The following is a 27,134-nucleotide window of genomic DNA, read 5'->3' as shown; positions in this document are numbered from 1 at the left end:
AAGAAAAAATTCATTGATAATAACATTCTGGCATTATAATTTTATTTTTTTATTTCTTTGCTGCTCCTGCTCCTGGCAGTGGGACGACGCTCCTCCGCCTTAGCGGAGGAGCTGTTACTGCCCAAGATCGTTAAAGTGTTTAAAGCATTTTATGAAGAATTATACACAGAGGGATCAGTAAATGATAACATTGGCCATGAGTTATTGTAACAAAGTTTGTATAGAGATAGGCTCAGTAGACAGGATCAAGTGCTCCTCGATGCCCCTGTTACCTTGAAGGAGCTTTCGGTAGCTATAAACTCACTAGCAACAGTTAGGAGTTCTATAAAACCTTCTTCCTGGAACTATGTAAGGATATGTTAATAACCTTCCAGGGGGTACAAAAGGGCCAGGTTCCATCATCCTGGGATTTGGCTGATATTGTCATTTTTAGAAAAGGGACAACTTATGTACGCTACCAGGATCATATAGACCCATTTCTTTATTGATCTGTGACGGCAAAATGTACGCAAAGATTCTGGCCACTCGCTGAGCCAGTTTCATTGCTCCTCTCGTATCATACAGGTAATATGGATTTATGCCTGGAAGAGGCAAATCACAAACAGGGTTGGTATGCTATTTGATCTAGCTAATGTACAACAGGCTCCACTTGGGTTAATTTTACTCGATGCCGAAAAGGCGTTTGACCGTGTCTCTTGAGAGTTTCTCTGGGCAGTAATGCGCTGGCAAGGGTTTCACAACCGCAAAAAGGGCTATGTATAGAACACCTTCTACCAAAATGTGTGCAACGGAACTAGAATCAGACACAGTAGCTATCTCCAGCGGCACAAGACAGGGTTATAAATTAAATACAGCTAAAACCCAGATTAGATGCACTAACAGGTGCTCTTTGATGTTAAACTGTATTTGTTAAACTGTATTTTGTATAGCGTACGGCTACTCAGAGAGTGTCCCGACGCTTTAATTTGCACACCAATCTTATAACATAACAAGAAAAAAAACACAGCAAAAGACAGAAAAGAAACCAACAGATCATGGAAAACTAGGAAGTAAAAAGCCAGGTTTTAAGCCCTTTCCTAAAAGCCAACAGGTTTGAAGTGCTGCGCAGGGCCACTGGTAGCTTATTCCACAACTGGGGCGCCAGCAGTCTAAAGGAGCGGCCTCCAATGCGTGCCCTCTTGACACGGGGCACAACGGCAAGAAACAAGGCTTCTGACCTCAGCGACCTGGCTGGGTGGTAAAAGGTCAGTCTTTTTTGGAGGTATTTCGCTCCGGAGGCGTGCAGGGCTTTATGTGCCAGAGTCAAGGTCTTAAACATTATCCGCTTCCGGACAGGGAGCCAGTGCAATGCCTCCAAGAGGCATGAGGCTCTAGCACGGCGAGATAGTCCAAAAATGGCCCGTGCTGCCGAATTCTGGACCACCTGTAACCGTTGAAGCAGATATTCTGGCAGGCCGAGATACAAAACGTTGGAATAGTCAATTCTCGAGCCAATTATCGCCTGCACTGTGATCTTCCTGTGTTCCTCCGATAACAAAGGGAGAAACTTACGCAGCATCCGGAGCAGACCAAAACAGGTGCCCGTGAGGCTGAGCGCAGTGAGAGGCCGTTGTTGATCTTAATCCCAAGGTTTTTTGCCACCTGGGACGAACTTGCTGGTGGAAACATGTTCTCAGGCCACCACACTTTCCAGTCCGGATCCGAACTGCACCCAAAAAAGAGGACCTCGGATTTGTCAGTTACACTTGAGGCTGTTATGTTGGAACCACTGAAATACAGCCTCAAGGCAACCCCGAATCCTACCTCCATCGAAATCCGCACCCTTCTCACAGGTGAAGAGGAGCTGGGTGTCATCAGCGTAGGAAACGATCTGGGCCCCGAAAGACTCCGCCAGAGCCGCCAGAGGGGTCATGAAGATGTTAAATAGAGTTGGGCTCAATACTGAGCCCTGAGGAACTCTGACCCCCAATGGCGACATCTCGGCAGAGCAAGCAGAAGCCCAGACCGTTTGTCGACGGCCTGCCAGGAAAGAACGAAACCACTGGAGCACCGTCCCGCTGAGACCAATCTCTGAGAGTCTTACAAGAAGACCCTCATGGGGGACGGTGTCGAAGGCCGCCGACAGATCTAACATCACCAGCATCGCCCTGCCTCCCGAATCCAGCACCTCCTTAATCGCCTCCGAGACTTCTAGGAGAGCTGTTTCGGTACTAAGATTGGTGCGAAAGCCCGATTGAGTAGGGTGCAGTAGGTCATGGGACTCCAGGTAGTCGGCAAGCACCCTGTGCACATGCTTTTCAATGATCTTGGCGAAAGCAGGCAGGAGCGAGATAGGCCTATAATTCGCCAACACCGCAGCATCCAAACCAGGCTTTTTGAGCAGGGGGATAATCATCGCCTGCTTCCAAGACTGGGGAACCACACCCTGTACTAAAGAACAATTCAGCAGGGGGTTCACGTAAGGGTTAGTGATAGCTGCCATTTTTGCCAGAAATTTGGCGGGGCAGGCATCCCGAGGAGAACCTGATTTAAGACACGCCATCAGATCGAATGAAGCGGTCATAGAGAGAGGCGGGAAGACAGCCAAGGCCGCACCAGCACTAGGCAGGGTCACAGCGGCATTCTCCACCCGACAGGGCGCGTCAGGCTGCTGCACAGGGAAAGAGTCCTGGATCAATTGGATCTTGGAAGTAAAAAAGTCTGCGATCGCCCTGACCCAAGGTTCAGGAGGGGGAGTCTGAGTCGACGCAGCACGTGAGGTGGTGAACTCCCGCACAATAGCAAAGAGCTCCTTGCAGGAATTAGAGGCAGCTTCGATTTTTCTCGCGAAATAAGCCTTCTTTGCGGAAAGGATATCACGATGGTAAACTTTCGCCAAGGATCTATAAGCAAGTTTCGCTGTCGGGTCATATTTCACGCGCCATGCTCTTTCTGCTATCTTGCATTGTCGGCGTGAAGCCGCCAACGCTTCCGTAAACCAAGGGGCAGATGCACCTTTGTCAGGATGATCCGCACAAGACTGTGCCAATAGTTCCGGAGTAACCCGGTGGAGTGCCCTGAATCCCTGGAAAGCTTGCCGGGGGGCACCGGACGGCTTCCTGACTTCCGAAAAAAAGAATTTAATCAGCCTGTGATCAGACCAAAGCACCTGAATGGGAGCATGCATTTCTATAGGGGTTGTAGAAAAAGTCAGATCCAGGGTGTGTCCCTTCTCATGGGTTGGCCCAACGTGATAGGGCACCAGGCCCAGAGGGGCTGTGACGTCCCGCATTTTAATCGCGTCGGCGTCCATTTCAACGTCCATATGGACATTAAAGTCCCCGGCGACTATGCAGTGCTCGGACGTAAGTAACAGAGATGAGATAACTGACTGGAACTCTTCAAAGAAAGAGCCTGTAGGCCCAGGAGGTCGGTAAACGAGGAGGCCTTTCACAGATTGGTGTGGTGACAGGACAATAGAAAAGGCAAGGGATTCACACTCCTTAATCACCTCAGAGGGAATGATAGTACAGGTGACCCTTTTATCTACTATCAGTGCCACCCCGCCTCCACGCCCCTTCAGTCGATCCTGCCTGTAGATGTTATAGTCAGGCGGGATGGCTGTGGCAATATCTGGGTTAGATGACTCACCGAGCCACGTCTCGGTGAGCATCAGAAACAGTGGTTTTTCCGACTCCAGCAGATCATAAATATCCAGGGCATGCCGGCCGAGAGATCTGGTATTAAGCAATAAGCCCAGATATTTGACGCTGACAGCCGCCTTCTGCGGTGCATCAGCCAGATGTTTCTGCGGGCGCCAACCACACTCAGGGCAACGACTCTTACCCTTGTAACGCGCAGGGAAGACCGTACAGCAGGCGCCATTAACCTGTTGCCAAGAGCGTAGCTCCGACCCCGAATAGTGAAGCATGATGCTCAGAAGCACAAACAAAGTGCAAAACAAAAGCCCAGTCCTGCCTGCCGCCTCGGAAGCCTCCGGGACGCTGACGGGCGCAGACGGGCAGGACTCTGGCACAGCGAGGCACGACCGCTGCGCGATACCGCTGCGCTCCCGAGGGAGCTTTAAATAGGCGTCCCTCTGGCAGTACAGAGCGCTAGAGCGCTCGCAGCTGGCGTCCCCTCCGCCTCGGCACCACTCCAATATGGCGCCCAAAGTCCCCTCCACCACCCGTGAACCAAATCCGCCCAACCGGCGGTGCGGGAGCCAATTAGTGTGCAAGTAAGGGGCCAGCGTAAGAGCAAGGGCTAAGAGAACACAAGCCAAACAAAATATCAAAAAGGTAAGGTTTAAACGCAGCAGCGCGATGTCAGCGCGATGTCAGCGCGATGTCCAGCGCGAAATGGTGTGCAAAGTGAAATCAACACACCCGCTAGAAAGATCGCCTTAAATAGGCGTCCCTCTGGCAGTACAGAGCGCTAGAGCGCTCGCAGCTGGCGTCCCCTCCGCCTCGGCACCACTCCAATATGGTGCCCAAAGTCCCCTCCACCACCCGTGAACCAAATCCGCACCAACCGGCGGTGCGGGAGTCAATTAGTGTGCAAGTAAGGGGCCAGCGTAAGAGCAAGGGCTAAGAGAACACAAGCCAAACAAAATATCAAAAAGGTAAGGTTTAAAAGCAGCAGCGCGATGTCAGCGCGATGTCCAGCGCGAAATGGTGTGCAAAGTGAAATGATGATCCAAGGATTACAGAGGAAGTAGTAAATCTAGGGATTAAAATCAGATCTTGCCTGGAACAGTAGTAGCAACCAATTAGTCTCCTCTCCTTGGCAAAATTAAGAGTGAGATCGACAGAATTAAATGCTTGCATCTTTCACTAGTCGGAAGGTGCAATGTCATAAAAAGGAGCGTCCTACCCAAATTACTGTACTTCTTTAGGTCAGTACCTGGGAGGTCAAAGTCCAGCTGCAAAAATTACAATCACTCTGTGCTAGTTTTATTTGGAGTCAGAAGAAGCCCCAAACAGCGATGAAATTCATGACTATACCCGAAAGACAGGGGGCTGAGCAATTCCTAATTTTACATATTATTAATGAGCCTGTCTACTGCAGAATATGCACATTTTAATAACAGGGGAGGAGAATATAGAGGCTGCAGAAGCTCCATCTATAGACCAAATGCTAATGGGCAAAGAGTCAAAGAGGTGCCTATTACAGAACTTGGAACCAAGATATTTTTTAAAAACTCGATTTATAGTCCTGATAGCTGCTTACAAAGTCTGGAAGCAGGTCAGAAGGTGTCTTCAACTTAGTAGGATATGTTACTATACACCTACATCTGCGTCACTATTATTACCCCCCATTTTCTGGGATATAGTTATGGAAAGATGGAGACAAAAAGGAATAAGCATACTAGGAGACGTTTAGATTGATAACTAGATTATCTCATTTAATGAGCTGGCAGAAAAACACTTGTTGTTAAGTGCAGATTTTTTAAAGTTTTTACAGATACAGGACTTTCTGTGTTGAAAGAAAAATAGTATTATAATGTCCAAAAATACCTTAATTGAAGCAATCAGGCGGAGAGCTAGAATTGGTAGTCTATATGACTGGCTCTCAGAATCCCAGACCGATAAACTGGAGATTCAAAATCTTAAATTAATTCAAGATTGAATCAGGTCAGAGGAATATTACAGAAATCTATAGCGATGGGGGAGAAGATCTTAATGTCATCAAACTTGAGGGCACAACGCTACAAAACTATTTCTAATCTATACTACACCCTAGCAAAAATATCTAAATGTGGGGGGACAGTCAATGGCAAATGTACTCAATGTGGGACTGAAGAGGCGGCAATCCATCCTATCTTTTTTATGTGCCCTAAGTTAAGGCAGTTAATAGGGGGAATATAAGTATTTTTGACTGATACTATCGGTTCATGAATTACTATCACACCCTTAATGATGTTGCTAGGTCTGTTAGATGAATCACTGACCAATCAGGCTGTGAGGCAAGGAAGTTACGTGAACTTCATGGCAACTACAGTGGCGGGTTATGCATTGCCTCACATTGGCTTCACAGGGAGCCTCCGTCCTCTGAAATGTGGAGAGCCAGATCTTCGCTGTCTGTAGTCTTGAATCTAGCCTCTATTCCCTCAAGGGCCCCAGGAAACAAAAAATAGTTGAGTGTGTAGGGCAAGATGTTAGATCTAATGAAATCTTAAATTTCTGTAACTGACTCGGATCTCTATTGCTCAAATATAAAATAAGATCTTTCAGCTAGGGAATGGGATCAGACAAAATGTTTTATGTTGCACTTTAGACTTAGCCACATGCCTGTGACCTGGTATGATGAAATTAGGCTCAGTATTCACACTCTTAGCTAAAATGTCTGAGACGCATGAGTTTTTAGCATTTTCTGTGTTGATTATATTAATGTATTCATATAATTAATTATTGTAATGATGTAAGGTTTTGAGCTGTTTAAATATGACTTGCTCTCTTTTAATCCCGGATTTCTTCTTCGTATCTTCTATCCTGTGAACTCTCAAGATATGCTGCTTCACTTTATATGGTTTTTGGGTCATCTTGTCTCGCTTCAACCAGAATGTACTGTGTTATTATGTTTTCTTTTTGCTGAATGGCTTAGTAAAAAAATCACCAACAAAAACAAATCATTACTAATGTCACTAGCATTATCATGGATGTCGTAATCAGTGATGTTATGTAACGTCATGAATAATGTCATATATCAGGTCATAATCAATGCATGACAAGTTATGGTTGGATATCAGTTGAATTCAAGTCTTTAACTTATGGACATTTTAAACGTTGTTTCTTCAAAAACACAGTTGGATTACAGCTCAAACTGCCAAGTTTTGAGTTGTTTCCAAAATTCTAGCAAAGCAGGTTCTGATCTTTAATGATGGGCAAAGAAGTTTCAGACCAAGGTTTCTTGGTTACGGGAAGCTTTACCTCCTCCCCCATGAGTTTACATTTTTTTAGAGAAAACTCACGCTTGGTTCTTGATCAGAAATAGGGATCAAGATTGTTTCTTGAACTGAGATATTGAGTAAGATATTATTTCCTGAATTTAGCTGTTCAATTAAAGGCTCCACTTGCTAAACAAAAGCATATAGAGCATAAACAGGGAGATTTCAACATAATCCTTTCATTAATGGCCAGCAAGCCAGATCGTCCAATCATTTAAGATGATTTGGCACATGATCAACTTTTTTCTACATTGAATGAGATTCTGACTATGGTGTTTTGAATGGCTTGCAATCATACAAGTTGTTTTATGGAAAGGACAAGATAAACTCAGGGATGTGGAATTCCTATAGCCCAACACCCAGGACATATTGTTTGGGGTCAGGGGCAACAAGGTTTCATGTGTATTTAGTCCTGTGGACAAGTAGACCCACCCCCCTGCAGCGCAAACCCTTTGGCTGCCAGTTTGCAGTACCACATTATGGATCAGGGAAGGGCACTGTCTCCAGTTAAGATAATATTTTTGTCCATATGTTAATGCGGTTCAAACTTGTATTTATGGATCATTAATTGAAAGCATTTATTATTAGGGTGAGCGCTCTTAGTAAATACTGTAAGCTCCGACTGCCCTACTGACAGTTGTGCGAGAAAAAAAAATGTGTACGCACGTTTTCAAAGTTTAGCAATATGAGGCTATGTATAATGCTCCCAGAATGCTCTCTGATTTGATGCAAATATTTGCAGAAGTTTGAAAGCAAGATAGATGATTCTTTGCTTTCAAAATAAAATGTTCATAACAAAATTAAGGAAGGAAATAAACATGTAGCTAAACTACTGTAATATTTCAGGTACCATTTCTTTGCAGCATCATTTAGTAACATGTGTTGATGCATGCTAGCATTTCCCAAAAATATTCATATTGGAAAATCCTTGTAACCAGTTTCAATATGATTATGGGAAACAAAAATAAACAAGCACTTGCAAAGCCAGTAGGTCTGATATTGGTGGTCATCTGTTTAGTTTTGTTAATGTGTCAAATGTTTTGGGATGGTTTTTGGAAAACCGTATTGTGTGGGAGCTTCTGTGCCCTCACCATTATAATAAACATTGACAAAATAGTTTTTGGTCTCAAAAAGCACACACTGCCACAGTAGTTACTGCCACTGAACAAAACTACTTTGTGTGCCAATATGCTCCTTGTGAAAGAGCGGAATGCAGTCACTCACAGTGAAGCCAGGCAATACAGAAAGAGAGAGACCGATTTTTAATAAACGCAATATGGCCGAGATACCCGCCACCCCCTCTCAACACAATCCCCAAGAATTGGGATACCGGAAACAGTTCTTGAACTTTTGGAAGGCGGGAAGGGAGTCACCCTTCCCGGCCGTATTTATTAAAATATGAAACAAAAGAAAACATTAAAATAACAGTTTCATATAATGTACAATTTCATTTCCACATTACGATGTTGGCTAACCTTAACAGATCTCTAATACAAAGGTTCTCCTAGCCGATCTAACATCCTACAAAACATTTGACTTGAAATTGTACATCCTAACGTTAAGGGCCAACGGCAAGGTCGTAACCGGTGTCAGATCCCTAAACCAGAAATACCCCCCTCACTTGTGAGAGGGGCGACCGCACCGGGACGTACCTCAAGTGCATCTACCAATTTCCCTTTGTACTTGACGGGGGCCCCAATAAACTCGACGCCATTTAACGGTCGTTCGAGGGCTCGTGTGAGGTGTCTAAAAGGTAGCGTAAACCCCCTCCCGCACCCCACACAACTTACCCATCTGCCGTCGCAGATGTCCTGGCCCCGGGAAATTCCCCAGGAGGGGCCGTAGCCCCTCCTATCCAGGAAGGGGCCTTGACCACCTTTCCTTTCCTTCCGGCGGCCTCTCCTTAGACAGGACCGCCTCCCCGTTGAGGGGCCAATTGGCCACCTCCCCCGCGCGCTCCCATCCGTAATGGGTGACGCCCCCTCATAGGGATCTTCCAATTACTGCTCACCGATCATGACCTTACCGCCCGACCAAAATAAATACGACAGTTCTACCTAAGTTACTAAGATTTACAAAGCAAAACAACATTTATTATTAGGCGAAAATGCTGATCAATCCTTTGTTCAAAATTACTTTATTTGCAAAACATACTGAAAATAACCAATCTTTATTGCATCGTTAAGAAATTTCACGACGATCATCACAACCTGTAAGAAAACAGATAAAACCAAAGATACTATATCAACTGTATTTCCAACGAATTGCTGTCCTCAGGGGCTGGTGGGTGGGTCAAAATTGCTCTTCGTTCCGTCTCGAGCTCACGTGCAGCGGGGAGGTGCAGCTTCAGAGCACAGGAACAAGAGGATGCTTTCTTGGCTTCCGCTCCTTTTATCCGTCTTCAGGGTGGGTGTGAACCCGCCCCCGCCTGCCTCCGAGGGCGTGGCCGCCCGCGTTGGTGTCTAGGCCAGCCCACTCTAGGGCGGGAAAAAGGCGCGCCCCGGCTACGCCGCTTCGGGCATACCAGCCGAGACCCGCCTCCCGCCCCAGATGGCTTCCCGGGGGGATCGTGGTACTCCACCATACGTTCGGGGGGACCGATTGGTCGCCCCTTTCAATATGGCCGAGATACCCGCCACCCCCTCTCAACACAATCCCCAAGAATTGGGATACCGGAAACAGTTCTTGAACTTTTGGAAGGCGGGAAGGGAGTCACCCTTCCCGGCCGTATTTATTAAAATATGAAACAAAAGAAAACATTAAAATAACAGTTTCATATAATGTACAATTTCATTTCCACATTACGATGTTGGCTAACCTTAACAGATCTCTAATACAAAGGTTCTCCTAGCCGATCTAACATCCTACAAAACATTTGACTTGAAATTGTACATCCTAACGTTAAGGGCCAACGGCAAGGTCGTAACCGGTGTCAGATCCCTAAACCAGAAATACCCCCCTCACTTGTGAGAGGGGCGACCGCACCGGGACGTACCTCAAGTGCATCTACCAATTTCCCTTTGTACTTGACGGGGGCCCCAATAAACTCGACGCCATTTAACGGTCGTTCGAGGGCTCGTGTGAGGTGTCTAAAAGGTAGCGTAAACCCCCTCCCGCACCCCACACAACTTACCCATCTGCCGTCGCAGATGTCCTGGCCCCGGGAAATTCCCCAGGAGGGGCCGTAGCCCCTCCTATCCAGGAAGGGGCCTTGACCACCTTTCCTTTCCTTCCGGCGGCCTCTCCTTAGACAGGACCGCCTCCCCGTTGAGGGGCAAATTGGCCACCTCCCCCGCGCGCTCCCATCCGTAATGGGTGACGCCCCCTCATAGGGATCTTCCAATTACTGCTCACCGATCATGACCTTACCGCCACAGGCCGGATAGTTGACCGGCTATCCGGACCCCCCACAACACTCCTACCTAAAGGTCATGCTATAAACTCCTTAACCATGCTATGAAGTCTCCTATGAGTAATTCGTTCCCCACCCGGGACAAATGAACCCCGTCCCCCAGATACGTACTGTCCCCTTTAATACAACCATGCGAAACAGAATGCAGTGTACTTGAACGAAACAATCTACTCATTTTATTATTAATTTTCCTTACTGAATGATTCAGCGCAGAAACAGAGATAGCCCCCCGCCACACTTTCCGTGGGATCATATGGGACCATGCAATTGTGCACCCTGGAACTCTTCTCGCCAACCAACTTACCGTGGAAAGCATCGCCTCAAGAAGAAGTCGTCTACCAGTGGTCACCAAATCGTTGCCCCCAAGATGTACTATGACTACAGACGGCGGTGACCTTGTCCGCCCTAACAAACCCTCGAAAAATGAGCGAAACTGGTCAATACAGAGCCCACCCCTTCCGTAGAAGGACACACTGTACCCGTATTCCCCAGCCACGTGAATCATGTCACCTGCTTTGAATACGTCCGCGGCACGCCTCACGTATGAGTGGCCCACGACCCACACCTCCTTTTTCACAGCCGGCAATGTCTGACCGCTGGCCCCCTGGTGTCGGGTCGACTGGACAGTCCGCCCCGCCTCGTAGGCTTGCGCAACTGAAAACCAAACAAAAACAAGAAGCGTGAGTACATCATAACAGCTTCACAACATGTGCAACCGCACATACCTCTTATAACAGTTCGAGGACCAACGCCCCACACGTTTTACTTGTTCAACGTTCAGACCCCTGGCTGTCGCTTCTGTGGCAGCCCCTATCCGAAAGGAATGGGTCCCAAAGTCGCCGGGGTTCAAGCCCGCGGCAGAAATCGACATCGCAAGCACCCGCTGAAACTGAAACCTCGTCAGTGGGGTGGCGTCAGCGTGTCTTAACAAGGTCCCCCCCCATGCTGCCACCCTCTGTGCTAAATATTCCTCTACGCACCCCACAGGGCACATGGCAGACCCAGGGATCCTCTGGATGATTACGCAGTCCCCGACCGCATCCTGATCGGATTTGGACCTGACAAACGAGACCGTCATTGTCTCCTCCCTGACCTGAATGTGTTCCCGGCACAGTCCCCCCATCGTATCCTGCTTGTTCCTTGCCACTAATTCGCTGACCCGCATAGCCCCATGGAATGCTAATGCAAATGCGGCTCGGAACAACACTGCTTCGTACTGGGATGAACATGTTACCGGTAGCACGGATAATAACAGGGCCAACCTATCCAGACCTATCGGGTGCCTATCGTCTACTCTGCGACCCTCAAGGCGTTGCCACCCACGTAGCGCTTTTTGCACAACGAAAGACGCTGTCGGGTCCTGGATCCCATGAGCCCTTGCCATGAAGGAAATGGCGGCCCGATGCCTCTGGGCCGTAGCTACTGACTTGCCTGCGTGACGTAAAGAGAGCAGGAATCTTACTACACATTCTTCCAGACCCCAAAGCTCCCCCCCGGCAATACCCAAAAAGGCCCAATAGGAACGGAACGCCCCTTCATATGCCTTCCTCGTCCGGGGTGCTAAACTCTCTCCCACGAGGTCTTGTAGTTCGGGGCACCGAGAGACCAGAGAGCTTCGGGAAAGGGTGCCGCCACCGGGTCCGCTGTGGGCAGAAAACCCCAGAAGGCCTGCATACGGAAACGAGAGAGCGCATCAGCCGCTTGGTTCATTACCCCCGGCACGTGTCGCGCCCTAAACAGTACATTCAGTTGCATGCACAGCAACACAATTTCTTTGAGCAGCCTCAGAATCAATTTGCAACGTGCTGCCTGACTATTGATACACTCAACCACGGTCATGTTATCCGACCAGAACACCACAGAGTGATCCCTAAACCCTTCTGGCCATGTTTTCAAGGCTACCAGAATAGGAAATAGTTCGAGAAACGCAATGTTACTCGTCAACCCGCACTCATGCCACCATGACGGCCATCTTTGAGCCGACCATTGTGTACCCAATATGGCGCCAAAACCCACGCTCCCCGCCGAGTCTGTCCACAGCCCCAGCTCCTCGGAAGACACTGCCGGTTTATTCCAGACAATTCGACCATTGAAATCCGCCAGGAATGCAATCCAAATGCGCATGTCCTGGCGAACCTCTGCCGAGAGTCTCGTACGGTGATGTCCTTCCCTCAAGCCGACCATGGACTGTGCAATCGAGCGGGAAAAGGGGCGTGCCATCGGCATTACTCTTAGGGCAAAATTCAACTGACCAACCACCTGTTGCAATTGATGCAAGTTCACTTTTGTTGCACGAATACATGTCTCAAGGGATAACCTGAATTTTAACACTTTTTCTTTAGGTAAACGAAAACAACCCTCCACCGAGTCGAGCTCGATCCCCAGAAACTCAATCAAGGTCGAGGGACCCACCGTCTTACCTGGCGCCAATGGCACACCGAATTGATTCATTAGGACACAAAATTCATATAAGGCCTGTCCACACTCAGAATCCCCGGCTGCCCCCAGAAACAAAAAGTCATCGAGATAGTGCATAACATGTTGAAAACCTGTCTTTCTCGTGAAAACCCACTGCAGAAAACAACTGAATTTCTCGAAATAAGCACATGAAATCGAGCATCCCATTGGCATACATTTATCCATGTAAAAGCGACCCTGAAACTGAAAACCAAGGAGACGCTGATCGTCTGGGTGTACCGGGAGCAACCGGAACGCTGACTCGATGTCCGATTTGGCCATCAGCGTCCCGGGCCCCAGGCGATTCAACATGGCTACGGCCTCATCGAAAGATGCGTACCGCACCGAACATACTTCCGGGTCTATCGCGTCATTCACGGAAAGACCATGTGGGGCTGACAAATTGTGTATCAGCCGAAACTCACCCGGGTCCTTCTTGGGAACCACCCCTAGCGGAGAACACACGAAATTAGGAACTGGTGGCAAATCGAATGGACCGGCGACACGGCCTCGAGTCACCTCTTTCCCAATCTTTACCTGCACCACTGCCGTGTGCTGTAAGACCGACAATTGATTCTTACAGTCCGGTACCCCCTGAAAATCCCCCACTGGGATGCGGAAACCATATGAAAACCCGTTCCGTAACACCCCAGCGGAGGCATGATCTGGGTATTCGCTGAGCCAAGGAATCATCGCCATGGTATCAATCGGAGTCGGTAAAGGCGCCCCTCGGACTATATTAGACCTGTTTGGCGCCTCCCTTACCACCGTTATCACCCGTTTTGGCTCTGCACATGGACTCAGGATGGGATGGCTGCCCGCACCCCCCACACTCATGTCTAAATTTGCATGACCCCTGGGGCCTGGTACATTTGCCCCTGTTAAAATTCCAACAGATCCCCCTTTTACCTGTGTTGCCATTCGGCTTCGTGTGGAACTCGTTACCTGTACCCGTCCGAAAGGGCGTCCCAGAGTTTTGGCGGGAGGATTCCCCCCCGTTACTCCCCACTAATGGTACCTTCAACATCCCTGTACTCTCCATTTTTTGCCAAGACACAGAGTCGTAACAATCCCAAGACAACAACGGGTTGTGTTCTTTAGCTTTTCTAAACAGATTATCATAGCAGAACCACTGATTGCCCCCATATGCCACAGAATACTCCATAATACGTGACTGATAAATGGGTAACTCGGTCAACAACTCAGGTCTGCGCTCCCCCATGATGGAAGTAAAAATTCCCCATGCTCTGCCCCAAGTACCAATGGTCTCGTCCACCTTAAAGGCGGCTATTTTTGCGCGCCAAACACTCGGATGCATGAGCTCCTTTTGACTCCTTACATGCTCGATCTCGTAATGGTCGGTAAGCAATGAAAACATGTTAACATATTTATCCGCCCAAATCAATTCCTTGACTTCTAGTGGAACGTGCTGGGCAATCTTCTCCTTTCGAGAAGGTGCAGAGTCCCCCCCCGCAATCGGCAATGGCCGCTTACCTGAAGTAGACCCCCCGCTTGTCGCCGAACTTGGGCCCGCTGTACTCCCCACCGCCAGGACCTGCGGGGGAACAGGAGATGGAGTCTTCACAGCCTCCCTAGATTCCCGCAGTTGCCTCATCACTGCCCGGGCGTCGTCAGCCGTGGCGCCCTCGCTATCGTTTCCCAACCACGCTGCCAATTGCGCCGCTAACTCGGGGGGCATATCCTCCCTGTTCGCAGGGGTGACTACCACAGGGATTGGATTCCCCTCCTTTGGCGCCGGGGTTGGCTCCTCTCGTGGCGCTTCGGGAACCGGGGTCTCCCCACCAAGTGCTCCCCTTCTGGGCCTCTTGCTCTTTCCACCGGGGATTGTTCCCTGTAAAGGCCGTTTCGGTCCTCCCTCCCTGTCCTTAGCCTCCACCTTTCTCTTCAGATCGGCTATCTCCTTCATGAGTATGCGGAGCATCTCCTCGGTACCGACCCGCTTTCCTACTTTCTTGGGCATTCTCAGACGGGATATCTATAAGACAAAAAGAGAGATTACAACGCTCAAAATTGCTCTTCGTTCCGTCTCGAGCTCACGTGCAGCGGGGAGGTGCAGCTTCAGAGCACAGGAACAAGAGGATGCTTTCTTGGCTTCCGCTCCTTTTATCCGTCTTCAGGGTGGGCGTGAACCCGCCCCCGCCTGCCTCCGAGGGCGTGGCCGGCCGCGTTGGTGTCTAGGCCAGCCCACTCTAGGGCGGGAAAAAGGCGCGCCCCGGCTACGCCGCTTCGGGCATACCAGCCGAGACCCGCCTCCCGCCCCAGATGGCTTCCCGGGGGGATCGTGGTACTCCACCATACGTTCGGGGGGACCGATTGGTCGCCCCTTTCCAAAGGTCATGGTCAACGCCAGACCAAATTAGGGGCCCAATTATTAAAGAAAGTCTCAAAAGTGCATCCATGGTATATTTCCTTGCATTAAGTGCAGCTATACGGCTTTCGTGAATTTCCAAGAATGTACAGAAGTAGGACAAGGACTAGTACTCCTAGAAAATATTTGTGATCTGCATTTTAGCATGAGCTAATTTGAATGTGTAGATTTGCTCATGCGAAAATCTGAGTGTTTGCAAGTTCACTTTCCCTCCAACCTCTTTTTTCCCAACTCTGGAAGAAGGTTTACGTCTGTCATTGTGAGGACTAAATTTCCAACATTTCTAAGTATGGGAAAAGATTAGAGAAAAGTTGCTGAAAAGCTTTAAAACATGCAAGTTAGTAGGTTTGCTCAGACTCAAAAGGGCATTCTAATCCTGGAACTATTGCTTACTACTACCTTCAGGCCCAGTATGTAGATCTGCGGCAACGTAGCAACATAAGGAGATTGCAAATATTCAAACACTACTATGGTATGAGCCCTGGCATAAACAGGGAAGCTCTAACACAGCTCTCATAAAATGAGATTTCTGCCGTAATTGTCGCCGCACTAAACGGCACCAAAGGAACAAGTGAATTTTGTTACAGGACAAGTACATTTATGAAGCAACCTGCCCCATGGACAAGTAGATATTTTATTAAATTCCACACCCCTGTAAACTGCATTGCATATTCCACAAGGGCAGTTGCAACTTGAATTCTGTGGCAAAAAGAAATAAATGTGAATGCATGTGAAGATAGCCGTTGCACACCTGTTTGTTGTATTTTCTTCAAGTTTATAAATTTGTTCCTTATTTCGCGTGCAGTCTGGGACCGTGCCTCGCCTCATTGCGCGGATAGTAATAGATTCAGAAAAGTGCAACATGACTGTGTCGCAAACCCATTCGCACAGCATCAGAAAATGTGTTACCAACTTTTCAATTATAAATTCATTTTATTTGGAGGTTTTCATAATTTATCCATCTTGACTTCAATAATCACGAAAAAGCTGTCCAAAATATCCATAAGCTTCACACAAAATATTCGTGCCCATCCACGCCTCTTATTACATTGCGTTAGGACATTTTCAATTCATGAATCGCAGCAAAAGAATTATTCCCAATGCATTTCGAGCACCTTTCTTGCTCTTCGTCAGGGGAAGCTGTTTCAATAAAATAAAACCCATGTTAGTCCTCCCGTTCTTTACTCCGACAAATCTATCTGACCTTGCATGCTATAAACATAACCTGCATTCTCTGCCCTTTTAAATAAATGAATAATGTACTCCCAAATTGACCCACAATACCTGTCTACCAAAGTGCAAAGTTTACTGAACGCAGTAACCTCCCCCTCTCCAACCTCGTTGTCAAACCTGCCAAACTTACTCCTGCGTTTGCATAAACAGTACACATCCCTAGTGAATTAAACGTATTCTAAATATCTCAACAACAACTCTCTACTATTTATTTTCGAAGCCTGCATTCCCATCTTATTTAAATAAACAGAATTACCCTCCCTGATGTAGTGCCTTCTAAGTTACCTGCTTCAGGACGCTGATCGTTTCTATTCAATACCGTCTCTCTGCTCAAACTTCCCTATAGTCATCGCGCGCTATTTAAACATTGGCATCTGTGCAGATCGCAACTATGACGTGACCTCTTTCACCTTCAACTCCACCCAATCCTAGATAAACAGTCCTTTAACCCACATCTTTCAACCTTGTGTTTCCTACTTTGTATTCACTACTTCATTGCCCATAATCCTTTGTGAAACAGAAATAAATACCAACTGAACAAAAACGCGTGTAAAATGCAATCACCATAAAAAACTTCAGACATGTAACTCCTTTTATGAGGCTTCGACACTGCAAACAGTACATTGTAACTATACGGACACTTGCAAGATGATTTCAAATACAATGAATATGCATCACGAACCAATTTTTAATTTGCTAGTAACTCATTATACATGTTACATGTCTGAAATTTATTGTGGGTCAATTTGGGAGTAAATTATTCATTTATTTAAAAGGGCAGAGAATGCAGGTTATGTTTATAGCATGCAAGGTCAGATATATTTGTCGGAGTAAAGAACGGGAGGACTAACATGGGTTTTATTTTATTGAAACAGCTTCCCCTGACGAAGAGCAAGAAAGGTGCTCGAAATGCATTGGGAATAATTCTTTTGCTGCGATTCATGAATTGAAAATGTCCTGACGCAATGTAATAAGAGGCCTGAATGGGCACGATTATTTTGTGTGAAGCTTATGGATATTTTGGACAGCTTTTTCGTGATTATTGAAGTCAAGATGGATAAATTATGAAAACCTCCAAATAAAATGAATTTATAATTGAAAAGTTGGTAACACATTTTTCTGATGCTGTGCGAATGGGTTTGCGACACAGTCATGTTGCACTTTTCTGAAAAAGAAATAAATGGAAACATTCTGTGGAATGTTTTCAAATGAAAGAAATATGATTTTTTTTTACATTTGCAATAAGAAATTCTAAGCAGAGCTGTGAGTTGTTAATAAAGCCTAGGTTCCTGACTGATCGTACTAACTCCATACAGGCGTCCTAAATAAGACAGCCAGAGTCCACTGTCCGATTTGTGTAGTTTGTTTAACCTCTTAGGTGCTGCGCCTATTCCAACGGCCGACGGCACCACTACCTCAGGAGTGCTGCCGTCGGCCGTTGGACGTTCGAACCTCACCTGCGCAATGGAACGTTCAGCACTGGAGCTGGACGTTCCATAGCTGCTAAGAGGTTAAGACAGCGAGGATTTAGGATTTGGGTGGAATTCGTTTCATAAAGTGTAGCCATCCAGTTTAGACTGGCTTCCAAAGCTAATGGAATAACAGAGGAAGAATTCGATTCAAAATAGTCTGGGTATCGTCAGCACAGAAGTATGCTTTTACACTGAAGGTTTGCAGCAGGGCAGGTGATTGGCGCTTATGTATGTTAAACAATAGTGGAGAGATTGTGGTTAACTATGGGACACCACATAATGGAGCTTTGGAGGATGACTCAAAAAGGCTACGGTTTACTGTTTGGTAGCTTTACTAAAGAAAAGATGAGAGCCATGCAAGTACTAGGCCTCCTATCGAATATGATGATAGGTGATGCAATAAGATAGCATGGTCAATGGTTTAATGGTATCAAATGGGGTGGAGAGATACCAAAGGATCAGAACTCTTGCATCACCTTCGTCTACTACCACACAAATGTCAAAAACAACAAAGGTTAAGACCGGTTCAGTGCTCATGTCTGGTCTAAATATATGCCCTAGGATACGCTGCACTGCCATTTGGCCTCTCATTCATTCTTACGGATTGAGTGACAAAATCATGAAGCACTGGGCTCTCCACACACAGCTTAAGAGCAGAAATTAATTATAACAAAATATATTTAGAGCTCACTCAAAATGTTGTTGTTTCTTGTTAACTTTCCAGTTGCTTTTAACTGAATTATTCTGCATTTGTATTTATTATCTGAGGATTACTGCTAGTGTCTAACGTTTTGCAAAATGTGACTCATGTGGCATGACCTGCATGCCCTCTGTGTTATGTTTCATACAGGCTCAAGTAATATAAAGGAATCTTACTTTTTTGTATACATTCACAAAATCCTCAAAGACCAGGAGTGGTCCCGCTAAGAAGGGAAGACTGGGAAATGGATACCATGAGCCTGTGGCTGGATGAGTAGAGGAAGTAACGGGACGGAAGCGACCCCCCTCCATTTTGGACCATATTTCATTTTCGATCTCCTTTGTAAATGTGCTATGATTCACATAGCACATTTACAAAGAAGATCCGAAAAAGAGGGCTGAGATCCCAGTTTCTGCCAATTGCCACAGATGTGGAGGTGTTACACATCTTGGCATAGATCAGACACAACTTGATTGGCAATGAGAACAGGTTTGATATGAAATACCATTTTGATGTTGAAGAGTATGCCATCAAGAGGTGCTTTTACATTAGGATTATTAGACTTTTAGAACTCATTCAACCTTGATGACTCAGTTGGCATCAATCTCTTTGACAATAAATAGTCCAGAGACTTTGTGACATAACACTTCATCAGACTTCATCAACACCTCCGTTTGTTCACCATCCAAACAGAGAGCATTTTAGACAAGTCACGCTTACCAACTTTTATAGCTGTATCTGGTTCCTTCAGTGTCAGTCTCTTATTCAAAACGCTTTCTTTTACTGTAGTTTGACAATCTGGTTCAGAGAAGATCCAATAACCAGACTACAGCTCGGTAGTTCAAATTCCTCTATGTATAACACCATGTTGATTAAAGGCAGGAAAGTTAAGACATGTATAACTGACCTGGACCTCAGCTAGTACTTTCAGAATAAAGGAATAGAGCTGAAGAGCCACACCATGCTTGTGAAGTACGGTGCAGGACTTGGATGAAGAAAGAGGTTTGAGATCATTACCATACCTTTGGGCTAGGGTGAAGGACCTTATTGTGTAAGGGGGGTTGGAGATAATGTTATAGTAACTAAGAAAGCAGTCTTTCACAGTAAGAATTCTAGATCTCTGGATGCCATCAGCTTGAAAGGATTATTCATATCACTGGCAACAGCCAGATTAAGGTTACAGAGGTTAGTGTTGCCGCGGGTACAATTCTGATGAGTCAATGGTGAACAAGGACTGCCCACCAAGAGGAGGACACCGTTCCAAGATCCGAACCCAAATATGGATGGACCAGGATAAACATGCGATATATCTCTCCTGTACAGCACCTGATGGCCTGGAACCACCAGTTTGAAAGAGTCTTCCTCAACTAGAAATAAACGAACACTAACATCACTTAACATACTTTTGTTTTAGTAAATATATCGATATAACCATCAATCGCCACATTTCAACAGGGCACTATGACACAGCATAAGAATGCATTTTACTTTCTATAGCAATCCTATTGAATGGTGTTTATGTATAGGTCAGTGCTCAAACTCAATTACAATTAATTGTACACACCTTTACCTGCAATTTATGATAGCAATTCAAATAAGAAATGAACAAATACACACTTCCTCCGGCAAACAGGATAACACAGAGCTTTTCATTCAAAGTACGATTAACTATACCTATATGTTTTGATGAAGGTGTAGGAATCCTCTTTCTTTAATAGCTCAGATTTAATCAGGTTGTCTCTCAGGCCAAACTTTTGAATTGGTAAAATTTGAGCCTTGTCTGCCACTATCGTATTAGACGCTCGCACCATGCTTTCAGTGACCTCCACTCGGTGCCTTGTTTGCCTGCAACACATAACAGGTTTTAGAAGATGTACTCACAAAAACATGGACATCAAACGATTCATACCTAGATTTTGGTAACCACACACTGATTCCATGTGCCATAGATGCAGTTCAGAATACAAAGATCATTGTAAACTGCTGAGTCAAATGTATCAATATAATAGCAAACATGTAATCATTTGTCTACTTGTACAACTTCAGCAAAATAACATCTGCCCGTCTTTAATTTCCTCAACAATACTTATGCAATTTATTTACGGTAGGGATAAGGGTCGTTAGAGGCGTGGGAATGCCCACTTCCGGTCAGGAAGGTTAGGAATCTCGGAATCATTTTCGATGATAAACTCAATATGTCAGCATAGGTCAACAGTCTAACGTCGGCCAGTTTCTTCCTGCTAAAGACCCTTCGTAAAATCGTCCCTTTCATACCCCCCAAGCTACAGAAGACGTTAATGGTGGCTCTTTTTCTGTCCAAATTGGACTACTGCAACGCGATGTTTCTGGGTATTGACAAACACCAGATAAGTAAGCTGCAATTGTTGCAGAATAGGATAGGATAGGATAGGATGTACATTTGTATAGCGCGAATTGCTGCCCGGAGGCGTCCAAGCGCTAGGAGAACCGAATACCTACAGCAGGCTTAGAAGGAGAATTAGGGATGAGATTAGCTAGATTGAGTGAAATAAATGGGTCTTTAGTTGTCTGCGGAAGGTTGAGAGGTTAGAATTAGCTCTAAGGTGCAGTGGGAGGGCGTTCCAGGCTCTAGCACCGTTGAAGGAGAAGGTCCTGCCTCCGGATCTGGATCTTTTTATTTTGGGGGTTTTTGCAAGAAATGTTTGACTGGAGCGAAGGCTTCTGTTGGGCACATAATGGATAATTAAGTCTTGGGTAATTTTAGGGCCAGTGTTCCAGAAGGCCTGGTGCGCAGTGCACATGGCTTTAAACAGGACCCTCTGTCGCACCGGTAGCCAGTGGAGGGTAATCAGGCCTGCTCTCACTGACTGTCTGCGGGGAAGGTCTAATAGAATGCGTGCTGCGCAGTTTTGAACTATCTGGAGCCTTCTGAGGGTGGATTCGGGGGCACCAAGATAAAGTATGTTGTTGAAGTCGAGTCGCGATTGAATTAAGCCTTGTATGGCAGTTTGTTTGGCATCCCAGGGAAGGAGGGGGAGGATTCCTTTCAGCATTTTCATGATGCCAAAGCAGGTGGCCGAAAGTTTTGTGGACTGCGTATTAAAGGACAGGGATCTGTCCAGCCATACTCCAAGGCTTTTAATGCTGTTTTTGGGAGTAGGTGGGGGGCCCAGACTGGGTGGCCATAAAGAGGGGGGAATGCTGGGGTCTGGGGAGCCCAAGAGCATCAGCTCCGTTTTGTCCCCATTCAGTTTTAATGAAGAAAGGGACATCCAGGTCTTCACTTCCTCAAGGCACTCTCTAAGCCCGCCTGGAGCCGATGGAGTGGCTTCCTGAGTCATGGAGACCACCAGCTGCGTATCGTCCGCGTAGGAAATGATCTTAATCCCATACGGACGGACGACGTCAGCCAGTGGCCTCATGTACAGGTTAAAAAGTGCAGGGCTTAGAGATGATCCCTGAGGGACTCCACATTTCAAAGGTCTGCTGGCAGAGACAGAGTCGTCTTCAAACACACAGAAGGATCTGTCTTGGAGGAAAGATTTGAACCAGGACAAGGCTTTGTCTTCAATCCCAACCTGGGACATGCGATATAGCAGAGTGTTATGGCTAACCGTGTCAAAGGCCGCGCTGAGATCAAGGAGGATCACTGCCACTGATCCTCCTTGATCCAAGATCTTTCTCGCTTCCTCAGTGACCATAAGGAGTGCGGTCTCGGTCCCATGCTTGGGTCTGAAGCCCGTCTGGGTCGGGTCCAGTAGTTGATGATCTTCCAGAAAAGTGATTAGTTGTTTATTGATATATTTTTCCAGAATCTTGCTGATCCATGGGAGCAGGGATATGGGGCGATAATTACTCAGATCATTAGGGTCCAAGTTGGGCTTCTTCACTAGGGCTCTGACCATAGCCTGCTTCCAGGCAGTCGGGACCACACTAGATGAAATGGAGGCGTTTAGGATGTCCTTAATTATAGGCAGAGTAGTTTGAGATGCTGCCATTATTATGTCTGGAGGTGCTGGGTCGTTAGGGGAGCCAGATTTTACACTCCGTGCTAGGGGCTCAAGAGTAGCTAGCTCTAGTGGGGGGAAATGTGTTAATGTAGGTGAGTGAAGAGTGGGAGTCATATGGGGACAGGTAGGAGTTGAGAGGGTGAGGTTGTTCGGTGGGAAAGCAGAGTAAATGGTATGTATTTTTTGATGAAAGAATTCAGCGACGTCGTTGCAATGGGTAGTGGACTTATCTGCCCGATCACAGGGGGACTGTTTGGTCAGTTTTTTTATGATCTTAAAAATTTCCTTAGGTTTGGATTTAGCAAGGGAGATTTTCTCCGAAAAGTAAGCGGCTTGGGTCGATTTTATCAACATTTTGTATTCCCTGATGGCTTCATGATAGAGATTTTTTTTTCTAAGGAATAATCAGCTCGCCAGCTTCTTTCAGACTGCCTACAGCAGCGTTTCTTGGCTCTGAGATCTTCAGTATACCATGGGGCAGTTTTTTGAAGTCGTTTTAGTGTGATTTTTTTTTGGGGGAGAGCTACATCTAGAGACTTAGTGATCCAATTAGAATAAGCCAGATTAGCGAGGTTAGGGTTATCTTTGATTAGAGGGGGATTCTCAGCAAGTAAATTAGTCCATTTGTCAATTGCGAGGTGAGACCAAGCTCTTGTGAGTCTTGTGGTCGGTGTCAATTTAGAGGGTTTCAGTGCAGACCAGCTGATAGGGATCAAAAAATGATCGGTCCAAGGCAAGTGGATGGGTGATCCTGTTGTAAGGCCGATGCAGTTGCTAAAAACCGGGTCCAGCAGATGGCCCTTAACATGGGTGGGGGAGGTAACTTTTTGGGTCAATTGTAGAGCTGCGAGGTCTTCTGTTAGAGTAGTGGCTATGTGGTCCAAATCCGAGTCGAAATGGAAATTAAAATCACCTAAAACGGTAAAGTTAGATGAGGGATTAAGGCGTTCGGCTATGTTTGAGGGTAAGCAGACGTGGAACTGATTCGGGGGGCCGGGAGGGCGGTAGATAAGCGTGCCGGAAAGGCAATTGTTAGGTGAGAGTTCCACATGGAAAGTGATACTCTCGCAGTCCGGGATAGATTCGGCTGCTACACGGCAGCGAAATTGATCTTTATAAATTATCGCTAGACCTCCTCCTCTCCCTTTAGGCCGGTCTTGGTGAGAGATTTGAAAGCCTGAGGGGAGGGCTTCCAGAATCACTGGCTCAGCGTCAGGAGTTAGCCAGGTTTCTGTTAAAAACAGTATGTCAGGTGAAAGCGGCAGCACGACTAATTTTAAACTTCAAAAGGGTCACCCTACGTCTCATGGAATAAGAGCATTGCACCGGCTCCTCGTGCGGCAGAGAATTGAATTTAAGGCACTCTGTTTGGTGCACAAAGCACAATTTGGTGAGGGCTCAGACGACTGTCAGGAAATGTTTAGGCCCTATATTCCCTCTCAAAATCTACGATCGGCCAATCTTGGCCTCATATGTACTCCCAAGTTCCGAAGGGCCAGATGGGGTGGCCGATCCCTGTCGTGCTGCACGGCTAAACTGTGGAACAAGCTGCCAAAGGTATTAAGATTACAACCCAACCTTTTAGCTTTTAGGAAGGCCTTGAAAACCCGGATCTTTACTCCTGACTAGATTTAGCTAATCCCCTGCCTCTGCCTACACCTATCAGCGCCAAGACGCCTTGGCATTCGAGCGCTTTATAAGCCCCATGTCATCATTATCATCATAAGTGTGTAAATGTACAGCCATCAATTTCAAGTTTAATGCATTTGCTTTCACCCAAAGCAGCATAAAGCAGGGAAATTCCAACAGTTTCAGGATGCAAAACACTTAAAATATTTTATTAAGTTTCTAGTATCATATGAAAACGAACTGAGTGCAATTACGTAACATAAATGTAATTAAATATTGAAAACATTGATCATGAAATATTAATTATACTTATGCTTATTTTTTAATATAATTTTCCTATGTAAATCATTTGCAATTGTTTTTAGTAATTCAGCAATGAAGTTATCTTCTTCTAGAAAGTATAGTTCTCATGCAAGTCGTCCACGCTGTCCAGCTGTATAAATGACTATCTGTGTATCTACTGAAGGTTGGTTTTATTAAAATCAGGCCATAGCCTCACTGCAAATAGGAAAGCCAGGTATTTAAGAAAGAGTTCATTTACACAATTGTTATGGAGTATAAACGGAATGAGGACAAATGATAACAAGTGAATTGAAACGCACAATTGACAAATGGAAGTCTAGCAACTCCACACACCTGGCTATAAAATAACCAACTGACGAAATTTCAACCATAAATCAAGTTTTAACCTCATTACAATGTATGTATCCTTTTATACAGCACAATCTTCGCTCTTAAACATTGAATTGATCCTATAAACTGATGAGTATGCCTAGTTCAAAAAATACACAGTTCAACTACATGGAAGAGGTATATTTTCCATTCTAGGAGGTTAAGAATACCCAATGATAGGTATAGCAATTCTTCTGTTCACTACCCCCAAGTGATCAAAAACGAACACAAAATCAAAGATTTTCAGGATATTACCTAAGAGACTTTGCATGCATTCCTTCGCCAAGAATATCATAAGTTATTTCTAATACAACTAGTAAAACTGACTTGTGGTCACTGAAAAACAAATAATGGAGCTCATTCATTTAAAGAAATACATTTGGCACAGATTAAAGACAGCATAACATATTGCTCAATGGTACCAGTAGCCATTGATGTTTGGTTTGAAAATTGACTAAGAGTTTCTATTCATCTGACCACTCCAGGTGGGAAAGAAAACCTTACTGGCTGCATAGAGGACCTATGTCTAAGTTGCAGGCAGAGTTTTACTTTCCTTCTTATGAATGAGTATAATAACAGTATTTTGTGAGGATTGTGAGAAGCTGACCTGGTATAAGATGTACACTTATGTAAGTGAACTCCTTGCACCAGTCCAGACAACCCTTATGGTGATTTAAGAGTTCTTAGACAACCATAAAAAGTTCTCTAAGTGGTAGCTGTGGAGAGCAGCCTTCCGGCTTAGTACAGAAGGAGTATAACGCAGCTTATTATACCAGAATGCAATCTTATAGTATAGATTAAGTGAAAAATAACCACACAGGGTATTTATAAAAATATGTATTCATTATAAAATGCTCTCTAACACAAACAAGTATCTCCTAACAGGAGATATGCACAATGCACACAATACTTTGCAAAGAAACACAGTAAATAGCAAGTAATACACAGTGGACTCCAGGTGGGGACCAAACCATATACTAAGAAAGAGGTATAAGAACCACGACTCAGGTGTAGAAGTGCCGGGGAACCACTCAAGGTGAGTAGCTAGGAACCCCACGGAGAGCATGTGCAGCGTGGGAACGCGACTGCATGCTCCGTGCAAGTCTACGTGTAACTTGCAGTTGGATTTGAAAAGATTAGAGACCCTTCCCAGTGGACCCTGAGGAAACCCCGTGGAAGACAGAAGGTTGGAGAGCCACCCCACCTGTGGATGCCCAAGTACCCACTTTACCTACACCAGGGAAGCCAGGTGAATAGGTGTGAAGAGGTGTCGGAAACCGCTGTTGCACCCAATGGAGGACTTCAGGAGCGTGCCGCTGCAGGAAAAGGAGGTGTCGGGTGGAATCCGAAGGTGGATTCTAGGCAAGAAGTACCTGCAAGCAGAGGAGACACAGTCTATGTCCCTCAGGAGGGACCTGGAGACTTGGAAGACGAATGCCCTCCGATGTTGGCTGTTGCAAAAAAGTTGACGAGGACCTGGACTCTGCAGCTGTGAGGACCAAGCGATACTGAGGAAGACCAGGAGCCGTGTACGAGCTGTCCCACGAAGGATGACGAGTACTGAGGAGTGGGTGTCGAGCGCTAAGGAGTCGGTGTCCAGCAAAAGCACCAACAAGCCTTGGCAAATACAAACAACGCAGAAGCTGAAGAAGGAGCAACTTCGGTACCAGCAAGGTCCAGGTGAATCACCACAAGCAGAGTAGTCGGGACAGGCCCTGAGTAATCAGAGGAGCCCAAGAGAAACAAAGGCAACCCTCAAATGGACCCACAGGCCGGAGGCACTGAAGTCGGGAGAAGACCTCAAGCAGCTCACCAAAAGATGTAGGTCACAATGCACACGATAAGTTGCGGCTGAAGATTCTGGTCACAGGAGAGGCTCGAGGTTGGGGCTACGTGGAGCCCGAAGATCTTCTTAGAAGGAAGTAAACAAGCCTTTGCAACTTCAAGTTGACACGTTGCACAGGTGTTCTGTTATTGCAACCCCCACGAGGGATACTAGCCTCAAACTTGGTGAGAGGGAAGAGCAGGCCTCGGGAGCTGTGGAAAACCACCACCTGTTTTGCAGAACCTTTCAGAGTCCGCAGGAGCTCAGCATCGGAAGGCCAGTCGACTTAGTTGCGGTGCCTACGAATGCAGGGGAGTGACTCTTTCACTCCAAAGGAGGTTCCTTCAGGTGTCTTTTAAATGCCCACAGGCCTTGGAAGGCTCCTGTATGGCGCACAGGCACAGACAATGCAGCAGAATGGAAGGGAG

General features: G+C 46.2%; 1 protein-coding gene across 3 annotated transcripts in view; it reads right to left on the bottom strand.

Moving 5' to 3' along the window:
• INPP5B (inositol polyphosphate-5-phosphatase B) overlaps positions 1–27,134 on the bottom strand; it is a 783,203-nt gene that overhangs the window by 331,795 nt on the left and 424,274 nt on the right. For all 3 annotated transcript variants that reach the window (XM_086956440.1, XM_086956441.1, XM_086956442.1), the window contains one exon: positions 20,266–20,436. In XM_086956440.1, coding sequence (XP_086812566.1) covers positions 20,266–20,436 — 171 coding nt within the window. The remainder of the gene's footprint in view (positions 1–20,265; positions 20,437–27,134) is intronic.

The sequence above is a fragment of the Lissotriton vulgaris genome, chromosome 2_1, assembly GCF_964263255.1.
Source record: "Lissotriton vulgaris chromosome 2_1, aLisVul1.2, whole genome shotgun sequence".
Taxonomy (NCBI): Eukaryota; Metazoa; Chordata; class Amphibia; order Caudata; family Salamandridae; genus Lissotriton; species Lissotriton vulgaris.
The sequence above is the reverse complement of the archived record's forward strand: the minus strand, read 5'-3'. Positions and strand labels throughout refer to the sequence as shown.